The 16,799-nt window shown below is 35.0% G+C and overlaps 1 protein-coding gene and 1 long non-coding RNA gene across 7 annotated transcripts in view; one reads left to right on the forward strand and one right to left on the reverse strand.

Annotated features, from left to right (window-relative positions):
* Nucleotides 1-16,799, reverse strand: part of AGO3 (argonaute RISC catalytic component 3) — a 120,234-nt gene that overhangs the window by 62,414 nt on the left and 41,021 nt on the right. For 3 of the 6 annotated variants that reach the window (XM_049094514.1, XM_025419940.3, XM_025419941.3), the window contains exons 3-5: nucleotides 15,657-15,777; nucleotides 11,229-11,437; nucleotides 10,273-10,409 (exon numbers count right to left, since the gene is read on the reverse strand). In XM_049094514.1, coding sequence (XP_048950471.1) covers nucleotides 10,273-10,409; nucleotides 11,229-11,437; nucleotides 15,657-15,777 — 467 coding nt within the window. Of the gene's footprint in view, nucleotides 1-597; nucleotides 685-1,977; nucleotides 2,072-10,272; nucleotides 10,410-11,228; nucleotides 11,438-15,656; nucleotides 15,778-16,799 lie in introns of those variants that run through there. The other 3 variants (XM_049094515.1, XM_025419943.3, XM_025419944.3) reach the window with 3 other exon arrangements.
* LOC118350683 (uncharacterized) overlaps nucleotides 1-16,799 on the forward strand; it is a 65,734-nt gene that overhangs the window by 22,429 nt on the left and 26,506 nt on the right. The gene's annotated exons all lie outside the window — the stretch shown is intronic.

Below are 16,799 nucleotides of genomic sequence, written 5' to 3' on the forward strand. Positions count from 1 at the left end.
GCTTCTCTCTCTGTGTCTCTGTCTCTCTATGTCTCTCATGAATAAATAAAATCTTAAAAAAAAAAAGCCTTAATATTTACTTATCAAGTTTCATGATATACTCTATTGGAATTTTATTTAAAATTGCATTTAGAGATTAAATTGTAGAAAACTGACATCAAATTGAGTTTTCCTAATTTCATTCATTTAGATTTTCTCTTATGTCTTTCAATCAAATTTTTTATTTTAGAAACCTCTCAAAAATCTCTTACTCCTGTGTACCTCCTTTTCAATCCAAACTCTTGATCTCATCGTATTTGTTAAAGCTTGGCTAAAGCATCACATACTCTTCCAAATATTCTTCTAACTTTCTAGGATAATTTAGATGTTCCTCCTCTATGCTCTTAGTTTTACCTATTCATTCTTTCCTTAATATGACCCCAAATTGTGCTAAGCATGGAGGGTACATACACTGGTGAATAAGATGGACAATCCCTAGCTCTGTGGAGCTTTCATTCTAACAGGAGACACAGAACAAGAAACAGTTATAATTTCAAGTGACATGTGCTATATTACAGGGGGAGTACACTGCGCTGTGGGAATACATAAAAGAAATACCTAACTCATTCTTGGGGGATGGCTGGATGTGGGGGGGAGAAAGGTGTCAAATACTGCTTCTCAAGGAAGTAACGTGTAGAGTGAAACCTGTAAGAAGAACAGAAGTTAGCAAACACAAAACAACTAAAATATCATAGTCCTGACATCCTGGCTTTACTCTTGATTTTACTGGAAAAGCTCCCACTGCTTAACTGTGAAATCATCTAATCTTTGAATATGTTTCCTCCCTTGGCCTCCGTGACACCACTTTTTTTGGCTCTCATACCACCTGTGATAATCATTAACTGCTCACTGGTGCTTCTTCCTTCCTTAAATGCCACTATTCCCCTATGGCTTTATCCTCCTCATTCCTGTTTCTTATCTAAATATTATTCCTAAAGAAGTTTTTTCATTTCTATAGTTTCAAATATGGATTTATATACTGAAGAGTTCTCTAACTTTTGGTTCCACCATCACAGATTTTCACATATGCATTTCCAACTGCACAGTAGTATCTATCCATATGTCCCATAGGCTCTCCAAGCTTTGGACATAATTAACATTCGATCTATTTAATATATGGTGCATACCGCCAACTAATCAGCAACAGCAGATCTATCTTCCAATTCAATTGCCAGCATCACCATTCACACTAGAATGAATCACTATTCTGACTGTATGTTGGTGAGTATGCCCTTCTTAGAAGCTAGTTTATAATACAGCAGTCACAGCCTGAAGGGTTGGGAACATGAAGGTTGTTTCAAAGACTGAATAACTTTGCAGGCCACGTATGTGTTTTTTTTTTTTTTTAATTCATCAACTTGGCAGGGTTACTAGTTGTCAGCTATTCAAACATTAATCTAGTTATTGCTGTGAAAGTGTTTTATAGATGTAATTAAAATCCACAATCAGTTGACTAAGTAAAGGAGATTATCCTGGATAATCTGGGTGGGCTTCGTTCAGTCAGTTGAAAGGCTTTTAAAGCAAGGCTGGTGCTTTCCCAAGAGAGACAGAAGAGAGCTTCCACCTGCGAAGAACAGCCTCAGCTCATGCCCATGAGTCCCAGTCTGTCCTTCCTGACAGCCTATTGTAAGGATTTCAGACTTGCCTTCCTAATCCTTACAAACTGTGTAAGCCAAATCTCTATATATAGATCTCTCACTGGTTCTGTCTCTTTGGTTGAACCTGACAGATATACCAGGTTTATAGTTTATTTCCAAAAACAATTTCTTCAAAAACCTAGTAAACCTTCTGGTCTACTCATTTCCAATCAGTTCCATGTGCCAGTAACTATACCCAAAGTTTTTTTCTGGACATGGGTCTTAAACCTACTTTTTCAACTTATTCCTTATAATATGGTTCCTTTCTCTCCACCCACATTAGACCGTCACCATCTCTTACCTGAACTAGTGATTGAAAAAGCCTCCTAACTGGCTTCTGAGATTAGTTTTTTCTCCTCTATCTATTCTCCACACTGCTGCCAGAGGTCTCTTTCTGGAAAACAAATATGATCATGTCACTATCCTTCTTAAAAACTTTTCAAGTCTCTCTACCTACAGAATAAATTTGTTTTCTATTTCATTAATTTCTGTTTTTAACTCTTATTTCCTTCTATTTGCTTTGCATTTATTTTTTCTTTATTTTCATAACTTATTGAGATGAATACTTAAGTCACTGATGCTTTTCTTCTTTTCTAATAGGCATTTTAAGGTTTTAGATTCTAAGCATTGCTTTAGCTAATCATACCAAGTTCTGATATGTATTATTTTCATTATCCTTAAGTTTAAAATACGTAAAATTTTCTTTGTGATTTATCTGACCAATGGGTTATTTATATATTATTTAATAATATCCAAAGCTAGACTTTAAGTTCCTGTAGGAAAATAGCAATTTACTTCCAAATTTTCCTACTTTCCTCCTAGAACCCAATACAACAAAGAGAATGTTTTTAAAAAGAAAAGAAAACCCTTCTACATATTTGGTGAACCCAGGAGACAATAAAAATGGAAATGCCAAATTATAAGTAAAAATGGCCCAAAGTACTAGGGGCTGGTAGAGCCTTTGCAGGGGAGAGGACAAGTATGAAAACAGCCTGGCTGGGGAATAGCAAATTTTCACTCCCAGAAAGAGAGGATCCTATCCTAAGTGGGAACTGCAATGTTTAGAACGGAGACTGACCGGGGGAATCTCAGAAGTAAGTAGAAAAAGGAGGTGTAGAAAGTGCCATGAGAATGAGGAGAGGGTGGTCTAGAAGCGACAGATCTCAGATACTATGACTCCTCTAAAAGTAAGCCAAGTACTTTTCATCTGTCGTTTCAAACTTAAATGTTCAAAGAATGCCACAAATAACTCCTATATACCCTTCACAAATTCTCTATTAATATTTGAGCAGAGAAACCTGGGACCACCCTGCTCCCAATGTCCTGTTCCTCCTCCCCATCCCCCTCCAGAATCTTCCAATAGATGGCTTGAGAAAGTTCATCTAATTTAAATATGAGTAATAAAAAAATGATAAGTATCCATATGAAGAAACCATAAAAAAAAGTAAAATCGTATGATATCCTTGACAAAGAAAACTCAACAAAAAATTATCAAAAAGTAGATGAAAACTGTGAAACTACATTTTAAAAAAGATTTTATTTATTTGAGAGAGAGAGAGAGCGAGCGCGCACAAGTAGGGGGAAGAGGGAGAAGCAGGTTCCCCAGTGAGCAGGGAGCTTGACAGGATGTGGGGCTCGATCCCAGGACCCTGGGATCTTGACCTGAGCAGAAGGCAGGTGCTTAACCAACTGAGTCACCCAGGCGTCTCTGAAACATTACTTTTTAACATGAATTCCAAAAAAATTTTTTTTAATATTTGAGAGAGTATACAAGTGTGTGGATGTGCATGCAAACAGGTGGGGGTACTGGGGCACAGAAAGAGAGGGAGAAAGAGAAACAAGCAGATGCCCCACAGAGTGTGGAGCATGACGCAGGGCTCGATCCCAGAACCCTGAGATCATGGCCAGAGCCGAAATCAAGAGTTGGTCATTTAACTGACTGAGCCACTCAGGTGCCCCATGAATTAAAGAATTCTTAATATAGCTATTAAAATCTCAGAAGGGTGCCTGGCTGGCTCAGTCAGAAGAGCATGAGACTCTTCATCCTGGGGTTAGGAGTTTGAGTCCCCAGTTGGGTGTAGAAATTACTTAAATAAACATTTAAAAAAGGAAAGAAAAAAAAAATCTCACAATAGAAAATTAACTCAGGGAAGAGATAGTCAATAGGAGGAAGAAAAAACCAAAGTACTACGGATCTGATTCATGAAAGAAATGGAAGAAAAATATTTTTAAAAATTGGAAATATAAGCACATGGTAAAAAATATACTACAAAAGGCACAGCAAGGAGCAAACAGAACAGTAATGTTTTAAAAGAAAATTTAAAAATAAAAAAAAAAGACTTGAACCTATATTTTCAAAGGGAATTCTTTGAAAACTGACCCAAAGTGGTCAACAGCGACAAAATAAATCTACTGAAATAAGTGTAAAAAATAATTTTTGCAATCAGACAAAAAAAAAAAAAAAAAAGCAGATCCCTCCTGGGGAAAAAAAATCAAGCTGGTATCATACTTCTCTACTGAATATCAATGTCAGAAAACAGCAGACGATTACTTAGAAGACATTCAAGAAAATGTAAGTCAGTAATTTTTTTAAAGACTTTATTTGACAGAGCAAGAGAGAGAGAGCGCGTGTGCACAAGCAGGGGGAGCGGCAGGCAGAGGCAGAACGAGAAGCAGGCCCTCCCCTCCCACTGAGCAGGGAGCCTGACAATGCGGAGCTCCATTCCAGTACCCTGGGATCATAACCTGGTTGAGCCACCGAGGTGCCCCTATTAATTAACAATTTTATTGTCTTAGACAAACAATCCTTCAGGAGTAAGGCTATAGGCAAATGGTTTTCAGTATGTTAACACTTAGTTCTTCTTTTTTTAAAATTTTTATTTATTTATGATAGTCATACAGAGAGAGAGAGAGAGAGAGAGAGGCAGAGACACAGGCAGAGGGAGAAGCAGGCTCCATGCACCGGGAGCCCGATGTGGGATTCGATCCCGGGTCTCCAGGATCGCGCCCTGGGCCAAAGGCAGGCGCTAAACCGCTGCGCCACCCAGGGATCCCACTTAGTTCTTAACTCTCCTTGAAAAAACAACTGAGGACAAACTCACTAATGGATGATAGGAAAAGTTTCAGGAAACGGACTGACAGCACAAATACACATAATTGTAGATTTAAGATGAAAACCAATGGATATACAGGTGACACAATGGAATGCAACTCTTAAATGCTCTAATAATATAGAAATAATAATATATACAAATAAATCAATGATAGCAGAAAACATAAAAAGTACAATGAACTCACTGGTTGTACCTTATAGTAATAGACAGGAGTCAATGTTGAAAGTGAAATAGTAAAAGTTTAAGCAAAATTATAAAGAATAAAATAATGCTATATTTGCCAAAATTAGTTAGTAAAGAAGAAGGAGGAAAGAAGGGAAGGAAGAGAATAAAGCTAATATAATTGGAAAAAAGACTCTGCTTTAAAAAGAGAGAAAGATGAGTGGTTAGCATAGCACAATATACAAACTTGTCCATAACTATGTTGTACACCTGAAGCTAATGTAATATTGCATGTCAACCACACTTCAACAAAACCCTTTTAATATCAAAAATATTATTTAAAGAGCACAGAAAACAGACCACTTGAAATTTCAAGAACATATATAATCAGGAAATATAAAATGTGACAAACTAAGACTAAGCATGTATGTCCTCCCTATCTATCTGGCTTAACTCATCCATTAAAAGAAAAAAGCTTTAGACTGACCCACAAAGCAAAACCATTCTATACTATCACCAAGATATATCTGTCATTCAGAAAATATTAAGAAAGGAAAAGTTAATAGATAGGATAAGGTTCACAAACATATGGATTGTAATTGTTTCATTAGATTATGCAGACTTTTAGCCCAAAGTATAAAAAGAAAGTCACTTTATCATTGTAAAGGGTATAATTCACAACGAAGAAAACAGGTATATAATATATGCTCTTAATAACATAGCAGCAACATTAAGAAAGCAGAAATCAAAGGAGATATGAAGGAGAGAGAAACACAATAATAACAGAAATTTTAAAATTATTTCTCCCAGTCTGAGAGAACAAGTAGACAAAAATAACTCAGAAATGATCTAAAACAGCATAATCAAAATGGTAGGCACTGATGGATATTCATTTAATTCTACTCTCATAGTTGAATATATCTATTTTCAAACAGCTATTGAACCTTCACAAAAATTGACTATGTATTATTTTTTTTGACTATGTATTAGATGACAAAATATATCTCAACAAATTCTTCCTTCCTTTCTTTTAGAGAGAGAGAGAGAGAGAGAGAGCGCGCATGCATGTGTGAGAGCACCTGTGAGCAGGGGGAGGAGCAAAGGGGAATGAGTGGGGAGGGGCAGAGAGAAATAATCTCAGATTCTGCATCAAGTACAGAGCCTAATGCAGGGCTCAATCTCATGACCCCTGAGCTGAAACCAAGACTCAGTCACTTAACTAAGCCCTCGAGGCACCCCTAGACTCCAAAATATACCTCCACAAATTTTAAAGGGAGAAATACAAGCCCTATTCTCTGATTAACAACCCATAAACTAGAAATTTATAATAAAATCAGAAAATAACAAGTTTTTCAATCTGAAAATTGAAAAAAATCAACATTTGGGTAAGAGGGGAAAATGCAAATGAAATTTGTGGTGTTTCTAGACAGTAATAAAATTACATATTAGAGGCTTTCGGATATAGCTAAAACAGTGATCAGAAGAAAATCCATTACTTTAAATAATTTCATCATTAAGAAAAAATGAAAGCAAATGAGTTACTAATATGTCTTAAAAAGTTAGAAAAACTAAAGTAACTAAAAAAAATAGAGGAAAACATTTATAAAGCTAAAAGCAGAAACTGAGAATTTAAAAACTAGAAGGCCAGAGAGCTACAAAAAAAAAAAAAAAAAGAAAGAAAGAAAGAAAGAAAAAAAATGTTTTAAAAACTCTTTTGCTGGGGGGGGCTTTAGGGGATGGTGAAATCTGTTGTTTAAAGTACTACCTCTCCCAGGAAATATGGAATAAAAATTGGGATTTATTTAAACTTTATTCAAAGTTTCCATTAAAATATAAATAAATAAAGAAGTACTGCTCTCTTAAGAGTAAAATGGACAAAACACAAATACAGAAAATAAATGGGAACTCAGAGAAGTAGGCATTATTTCAAAAAACAAGAAAACTACATAAAACACTCTATAAAAAATCACAGATAAAATTATTTTTTAGTAAGATATAACCTCCCAAAACTGAGCTGCAACAAACTGATTTTCACAAAAATAAATGGAAGCTTTCAAAGAGCAAATATATTTACCTATCAAGCAAAACACATTACGCCACAAGATTTTATAGAATTCTACCAAATCTTAAGAGAGCTGACAATTTTAATACTATTTAAAAACCGTTGTACATTTTAGAAAATGAAAACTTCTAAAAATTTTATGATATGCAATTAATACCAAAACTTGAAAAAGATTACACAAAAATTATAGATCTGATGATCAAACTTACTTTGCATTGATTAAAAAAATAAAATATTAGCAAACAGAATACAATATCACGTTAAAAGAATCCAGAAACACAAATTTGGTTCAATGTTTGTTAAAAAGACAAAATTCAACATCCATTCTTGAATAAAAGTATTTAATAAAACAGGAATTAACAGATGCTACTATACATACATGTATCTTACTTAATGTAGAAACCTTGGGAGCATTCCTTTCCATGGTATGGAATAAAGAGGATGCCAACTAACCACTACTGCTTAACATTGTCTAATTAGTCGATATAATCTGAATAAAAAAATCAGAAGGAAGAGGTAAACCTATCACTCTCTGTAGATGAAATGATTATAACTTACTTAGAAATGATAAGAAAGTTACTTGAATAGCTAAACAAAAATGAATTTAATGAGGCAGAGAGAAAAAGGTATACAGAAGTGAAAGGCCTAGGTGGCTCAGTTGGTTAAGTGTCTGCCTTTGGCTCGGGTTGTGATCCTGGGGTCCCAGGATCAAGTCCCACATTGGGCTCCCTACACAGGGAGCCTGCTGTTTCTCCCTTTGCCTCTGCCCTCCTCTCTCTGTCTCTCATGAATAAATAAAATCTTTAAAAAGGGAAAAAAAATGTGACAGCCTTCATTTATATAAGCAATAACCAGTTAGAATCTATAAATCCATTTAATAGCAAAAAAAAAAAAAAAAAAAAAAAAAAAAAGGAGGGAGGAAGTATGCGCAAGATACATGCAACTTCTATGTGAGGAAAACTTTAAAACACTCCTGAAGGAAACAAACATAACCTTGCACTAATAGAAAGGTACAGTGTTATCTTGGACAGAAAGACTCAGTATCTTAAAGATGTCAATTTGTCTTAACAATTTATAAATGTAGCAAGATTTCAATAAAAGTAACACTGGTGTTTCTACAGGCTTACATGAAAGAATAAATAAGAATAGCATGAAAAAAGTGAAGAGAAAAATGAGACTAGCCCTAGAAGAAGATATTGCAAGTCATAAAAGAAACGATTACTATATTTGTTTGTGTATATAAATTTACCATCCCCCCATCAATAAAAACATAAATTTCTACACGGCAAAAAACAAGCCCGTACCAAAGGTTAAAAGACAAATAATCAGGGATAAATGTCTTTCAAAACACAAGGGGCTAATCTCCTTAATTTAGAAAGCTCTCAGTAAATGAGAAAAGCAAAAATCCAACAGAATAAAAAGGGCAAAAGACATAAACTAATTAAAAAAAAAATAAGGTGACCCTTATACATGTGAAAAGATGGCCAAATGCAAAACAGGAAATGATTTCTTGCAAACCCAATTAACAGAATCTAGAGTTTGACACTTCTAGTGGCAAAGGCACAACTAAAAAGCTAGTTTCATTCACTGATGCACATTTAGAACTTTACAGAAGGCAATCTACCAATGATCAGAATTATAAATATATTTGCCTTTGACCCATTAATCTTCCCACCTGAAATCTATCCTAAAGGTACATCTACATATATATAGGAAATGGTGTTATGAAATGGCAAACAAAACAGCCGTAGTATACATCGAAAGACGACTTGTGAGATATAGCTCCTCAAGGGCATATCTCCACAATGGTAGAAGCAACTGAAAATAATGCAGAAACTATGTAGTGATCTGAAAAGATCGAGGGATCCTTGAAGGAAAGGCCGATTCCAGGTATAGGGTAGGAAATGTAAAATGAGCCTGAAATATCCTGCTGTGCCACAAAGCAAAAAAGCTATCAAAGACTAATAAATTGTTAATAGGACATTGTGATGTCCCATATAAGAATTCCATCTAATTCAAAAGGAGTAATAGAATCAGAAAAAATACCACGTGGTAATCACTAATGAAATAAGTGATTTGGGTAACAATGATTATTGAATAGAATATTAGTAACTGAAAGGTTGATTGGGAAATTTACAATGGAGAGATCAGGCCTATTGATCTCTGAATCTAACAATCAATTATAGTATCACTAAAATTGGAACCACTATATACTGTGTGCCCCTAATATGATACAATATGAAGCATATATAACGTATTCTGAACCAGGACTGAATCAAACTTCTAGGGCCAATTTTCATTTTCAGGAAATATAGGGGACAGAGGAACAAGGTAATGACACCACAAGAACAAACACAAATGTGGATTTTTGGATATTCTTTAGGACAAGTGACAGAGTTTCTCTAAAAAAGTCAATGAAGTTAAAACAAAAAAAGAAAAAACAAAACAAGAGGAAGGAAATAGGACTACTAAATTTAAAAAAGCATATCAGTCAAACATGTTACGTGGATCTTGTTTGGGTCCTGATTAGAACAACCAACTAATAATAAAATGACATATTTGAGACAATTAAGGAAATCTGATTATGGACAGGGTATTAAAGGCTACAAATAAATGAATATTTAAAAATTTTTTACATATGATAACGGCATTATGATTTTTTTGAGGTAAAGTAGTGGAGACAAAATAACTATCTGGGATTTGATTTAAAAACACTCTAATAGAGAAGTAAATGTAGAAAGTTTAAGGAAAGGTGGAAAACTCTTGACAGTTTGCAGACAGGTGGCATTTTATCATACTATTCTCCCTATTTCAACATATGCTCAAAAATATTCATGAGCTAAAAATGCTTATAGCACCACTGTAAGCATCAGCTGTAGGTATAATACCTGGGGTCACCAGGACCAACAGACTTTTCCTTTAAAACATGTATTTCATAATGAAATACTGACTTAAGAGTTAAGAGGATAAAAGTGAGATTGTTCAGGTAATAATGTCAAGGCTTTTATATATGCTTCAATGTGCATACTTCATGCTCAGTAGCATTCCAGGACAACCTCTGTGTGAAGGGTCTCTAAAGGAAATTAATAACAATACAAAGGTTTTTCAACTTTGGCTTAATATATGTCCCAATTACTTCAAGATACTAGTACATGTAATTGCATATAGAACTGCACACATACATACACATAGGCACAGATGCATGTGTGCGATAGAGAAATCAAGTACCCAATACAGAATATGCTTTTAGTTCCCTTACCATCAATATTAAGCATCATTTTCCACATGGCAGGTCGAACAGATTGATGGAATCCAAACCATACTTCCCTGCCCCCTCCCAGGGGGTGGTCATATCCTTCTGGAGCTGAGAAAAAGGAACGCCCCACAGGTGTATATCTACAAAAATTAAAATGTCATATTCAGTCCTTTCCATCCCATATAGGTATTTAAATTTGCAGAATTGGTGAGTCTAAGGCACATAAACTTCATTTATCATAATGATGCTTGTCATTAGGAATATATGAAAATAAATATATTCCAAATTTGTGAAAGCAAAAAATAGCCATTTTAAATGAAAAACAAAACCAAAACAAAATCCCTTAGCATCCTTTACTGAAATTCTCTATTCCTAAAACTACTGTTAGTTTGGGCGAGAATAAATTTTATTTGAAATACTTTCTTAGAAACAGATGAAAAGAAAAATCAGTTCTAACCTTAGTAAACGCTAAAGAGTGAATAAATATCAATCAAAAGGCTATTTCCATAAATGTGTTACCAAAACATATTTTTCTTTAAAAAGACACATTGATCCTATATATCCAAGCACACAAATATAAACATACACTTGTGGTAGTATAGCAATTTTCAATACAAATTGATTATACAATAGTATAAATAATGATATTACCTTTAAAATAAGGGGACTTAACTAAATAGGTCAGTTATTCAAGATTTATAGCTTCTAAGATAAAGGGTTAGACATTTTTCTAAAAGGTATCCACTAGAATAGCTAACGTAATCATGTATGTTTTCAAAAATCAGAATTTATTTAACTTACTTCTTCTGTCAATGAACTTGTATGCATGCTATTCTTTAAATGAAGTAACCAAAATATACATATGGTTATTCAAAAAGGGCCTGCACAACTTATTCTTGGGAGGAAAGCCTTCACACTGAAAATCTAAAAAGGAAAAAAAAAAAGCCAGAAGCACCCACTTCATGGAGGGCAGATGTCGTAGCACCACATCAACAGCATGGACAGGATTAGTGCTGATTGGCTTGTCTAATTCCAGTGGCTCAGGCAAGGTCCGTCCTGTCAGTACTTCATGTAGTAGGTGCCAACTCACCCGAGAGACAAATTTAATTGATACCTTGAATGGTCGATCTTTTCCACCTTCCCCAGGTAAAGTAACATCTAAATCTACCTGTTGATGGGAAAACAATCAATTGATAAGTTGAAAAGGATAATGTACAATTATTTTTAAGTTACCAAGGTATTTAAGAAAAAAGAGAGCAAATATAAAAAACCAACCTCAATGTTAAATCAATAGATAATCTCCAAGCTATACTGTTAAGCAAAAAAAAAAGCAAAGAAGATTACAAATAGTATGCCATCCTTGTGTGAGAAAAGAGAATGGGAAAATATTCATATATCTTACTTTTGCAATAAGAAACACAAGAAATATGACCAGAAACAAAGAAACTGGTTACTGAATTTCAGATGATGGGAAGAAACAGACTGGAAGAAATAAAGGAGGAATAACAATTCTGAGTATATTTTTCAGTATAGTTTTGATTCCTGGAACCATGTTTTAAAAAAGCTTTTCTTAAAAATAAAGTTTAATCAGTTAAAAAATTAAAAATAAAATCAAGATGAAGTGTAAAACTTAAAATATAAACAAAATCAAGTGAAACCAAATGTATTTCAAATGTATAACCTAACATAATGAAAGAAGGGGAAAAAAGAAAACATTAATGCAAAGAACTCTTGAACACAGTATACTGAGTTTATTCTCAATTGGGCATGTGGAGAAGGGGCGGGTGGGAAAGAACCACATACAAAATAAAACCTTAACTCTCATGAGTAAGTTTGTTTTCTGTAGTGGTATGGTGTAGCAATTCAGAAAGGATTTTTAAAAAATATTTTATTTATTTATTCATGACAGACATAGAGAGAGGCAGAGACACAGGCAGAGAGCGAGAAGCAGGCTTCATGCAGGGAACCTGACGTGGGACTCGATCCCGGGTCTCCAGGATTCCGCCCTGGGCTGAAGGTGGCGCTAACCTGCTGAGCCACCCGGGCTGCCCCAGAAATGATTTTATAAACGTATGGTACGACTAAACAAATGAGTAAAAGTGATGTTTTGAGGCTCAAAAAAGAAGGAAGATACAAATATGCAAAGTGGAGAGTAAAGGAAGGATAGATTTTGCTCTGGGGGGTAGACTGAAAATCAGTTTGAACTCATGATTTCCACTATAAATTTTTTTTAAATATTTTTTTTATTTATTTATGACAGACATGGAGAGAGAGAGAGGCAGAGACACAGGCAGAGGGAGAAACAAGCTCCATGCAGGGAGCCCGACATGGGACTCAATCCCGGGTCTCCAGGATCATACCCCGGGCTGCAGGCGGTGCTAAACTGCTGCACCACTGGGGCTGCCCTCCACTATAAATTTTATATTGTAAATTGAGTAATACTTGTGTAGACTACTTTTGGTAGGTTCACTATATGACATGTAATATTTATTATATATTGTCTTATTTATTTATATATTTTTATTTCCTATCTCTGTCCATTTTAGAAACGCCTATATCCCAGCAGCAATGAATACATTCAGTATTCAGATTTTGGTTTCTAAGTTGCATCCCCCAACTAAAAGAAATTATTATTCCTTTGAGAAAGGGTCAGCTGCATGGTTGCAGCAGGGAAAACATAAAATAAGCCTGGATAATCTTGTGCCAGAAAGTAAGGAAGTACTAAAAAAAAAAAAAAAGTGTGTAATGTAAAAAAGAAATAGGAACCAGCTTAAAGAGGCTCCCAATGGCCAAATCTGGACAACTGGGGCAGTGAAATAAATAAGAATAAATAAATTAGGAAGAAGAAAATGCTCTTCCTTATAATCAATACCAACTAATATATGTAGAAGGAATAAGAGAATTAGAAAATCACCATTACTATATAGTAATAATCCTCCCAAGCAAGAATCATCAATTACTTAAAAATCTAATAAGAAACAGGATCTTTTTTCTTCTTTTTCTTTTTTAAAGATTTTATTTATTTATTTATTCATGAGAGAAACAGAGAGGCAGAGACATATGCAGAGGGAGAAATAGGCTCGCTCCTGCCTGATGTGGGACATGATCCCAGGATCTTGGGATCACAACCTGAGCCACCCAAGTGCCCTGAGAAACCGGATCCTTAAAGTATTTCCCATATCAGGGCACCTGGGTGGCTCAGCTGGCTGAATATCCAACTCTTGATTTCGGTTCAAGTCATGATCTCAGGGTAATGAGATCAAGCCCAGCATCAGGTTCCCTGCTCAGAGGGGAATCTGCTTGAGATTCTCTCTTTCCCTCTGCTCCTCTCTACTGCTTGCACTCTCTAAAATAAACAAATAAAAAAAATCATTAAAAAAGTATTTCCCATATCAAACTTAAAGACTTCTTAGGGGAGCCTAGGTGGCTCAGTAGGTTAAGCTTAAGCTCAACTCAGGTCTTGATCTTGTCAGGGTCAGGAAATCCACCGTGTGGAGCCTACTCAAAAAACAACCCAAACAAAAACAAAAATACTTCTATGCACCAGAGGACAGAATCCACAAAGTGAAAAGGCAACCTACAAAACGTGAGAAAATATTTGCAAATCACCTAACTGATAAGGATAAAGATCCCTAAAATGCAATAACAACAAAAACTAATCCCAATTTTTAAAAATGGGCAAAAAAAAAAAAAAAAAAAAAAAGCAAAAGACAAAAATGTACAAAAGAGTCATGAAAAGGTGCTCAATTCACTAATCATTAAAGAAATGCAAATCAAAACCACAGTGAGATATAATCTCACACCCACTAGGACAGCTACTATCAAAAAACCCCAGAAAACAAGTATTGGCAACGGTGTGAAAAATTTGGAACCCTTGTGCATTGCTGGTGGGAATGTAAAAAATGGTGCAGCCACCATGGAAAATAGTACAGTAACTTCTCAAAATATTAAAAATAGAATTACCACTTATATACAAAAGAACTGAAAGGAAGAATTGGAACAGATATTTGTACGCCCATGTTCATAGCAGTATTATTTGTAATAGCCAAAAGGTGTTCATCAACAGATGTATGGATAAATGAAATGTGGTATATACACATTGGAATATCATTCAGCTTTAAAAGGAAGGAAATTCTGATACGTGCAACAACATGGATGAATCTTTCTTTTTTTTTTTTAAGATTTATTTATTTATTCATGAGAGACACAGACTGAGAGAGAAGCAGAGACATAAGCAGAGGGAGAAGCAGGCTCCTTGCAGGGAGCCCAATGCAGGACTCGATCCCGGATTCCGGGAAGATGACCTGAGCCACCCAGGCTGCCCAACATGGATGAATCTTGAGGACATAATGATAAGTGAAATAAGTCAGTCACAAAAACACAAATATTTTATGATTCCACTTAGATGAGGCACTGAAAGTAGTCAAAGTTATTGAGACAGAAATTAGAATGGTGGCTGCCAGGGGCTGAGGGGAAGGAGAATGGGGCCTCAAGTGCTTCATGGGTATAGTTTCAGATTTATAAGATAAAAAGAGGCATGGAGATAAATAGTAGTTGCAAATGTACTTCTTGCCATTAAATGGCTCAGACGGTCAATTTTATATGTATTTTACCACAGTTAAAATCTCTCCACAAGAGTAAAAAGAAAAATTTGACAGGAGAAACCTGGCAGATATCAGCTTAAACAAGTGATCAAACTTAATATCAGCATTAATGGAGCAAATACGTATTAATGTCCCCGATATGATCCACTGATAAGAACACTTGTGTAATTATTCCTGCCAAATATGCTTAATCAGAACCTAATCAAGAGAAAATACCAGACAAATCCAGATTGAGGGACGTTCTACAAAACAACTTGACTGTAATCCTCTACCATGTTAATACTATGAAAAGAAAATAAAAAGGCTGGGAAAATCTCGTTCTATATAAGTATCTATAAAGTATGTGTGTGTGTGTGTGTGTGTATACACACACACACACACACACACACATAAAGTATCTATAAAGACAGCAAAAAAGACAGAGATTGATAAGACAAATGTGGCAAAAGGTAAGGACACTGATGAATCTGGGTAAAAGGTCTACTACATGAGTTCTTTGATTTTTACAATTTTTCATTATGTTTAAAATTATTTGAAGGGGTGTGTGGGTGGCTCAGTTGGTTAAGCATCAAACTCTTGGTTTCAGCCTGAGTCATGATCTCAAGATTGTGAGATCAAGCCCTGCGTCAGGTTCCAAGCTAGGTGTGGGGCGGGCTTGAGATTCCCTCTCTTTCCCTATGCCCCCCTCCAATTCTCTCTTCGAAAATAATTAAGTAAATAAAAATTAAAAATAAAGGGAGATACTGTAAAAGAATACCTTTCCAATAAAGGAATGCATCTTACCCCAGTAGTTGCCACAGGAAGTGGATTGGCTGTGTAAAGGCTTCTTTTTCCATCATAAACTGGTCTACGGTCCCCAAATATAGTCACTTTAAAATGCTGAACCATTGAGTCAACCACCTCCCTACAAAAGGGAAAAAAATATATCCACATAATCCTCTGCATGATGAAATACAAAATACAAAATACAGTAATTCTTGTACTATTTAAAGCTGCCAAAATTCTAAAAGACAATCATACATAATAAAGATACTGCTTTCAGGACCGTATCTTAGGATACCAGAAAGACTGACTTCTGGCAAGAAATATGAATTTCACAAAAGACAGAAAAGAATGAATCCAGTGAATTACTTAATCATTCTAGACTTTAGTAAACCTGCAAAATATTAACCTTAAAAAAAAATGATCCCAAGTCCCTTTTACCATCTCTGCGCACTACTCGATACATACACTTCTCTATTGAAGAATTTGATGCTCTTCACTCTGTACTCAAATACCACCTAGTGTATATATCTATTAGAACAGCTACTCCACTGTATTATAATCAGAGTACACATCACTTCTACTAGACTGTGAAGTTCTTGAGAGCAATAAACATACCTTTACCCCTCCTCAATCCTTTTCAACCTCCTTCTCCATACTTATATTATCTAATCAGTAAGAACATTTGGAAACCTGTTTTCACCCAGCAAATATTTTTATGTGATATGTACTTACATTGAAAGATATTTAAATTTAAGACTTTTACATTTAAAAATTAGCCTACAGTGAGAATAAAACAAAATATCCACAAGTCAACATTTATTTTTGTACACACATTACTTGCAAAAGCAGTGGAAAGATATCTCAACGGTGGTTACCTCTGGAGAGAGAGGTGAAGAATGATTTTTGTGTCTAAATGATCTAAATATATTATGATAAGAGTATCCTTACATATTACTGGTATAATACACAATACATTTAAAGGAATGGGAAAAAGATTAAATTCTAACCTATGGGTAGTTAGGTGAAAAAGGGGAGAAAAAGGCATTCTCTGGTACAAAATAATCAAGCTAACTTGATACCTAGAGCAATTTTCTACAAGCTCAAAATTTCTATTTTTCCCCTTCTTCAATTTTACTTTGCTGAAACTAAACCAAGATCAAG

This window comes from Canis lupus, chromosome 15 (assembly GCF_003254725.2).
Source record: "Canis lupus dingo isolate Sandy chromosome 15, ASM325472v2, whole genome shotgun sequence".
Taxonomy (NCBI): Eukaryota; Metazoa; Chordata; class Mammalia; order Carnivora; family Canidae; genus Canis; species Canis lupus.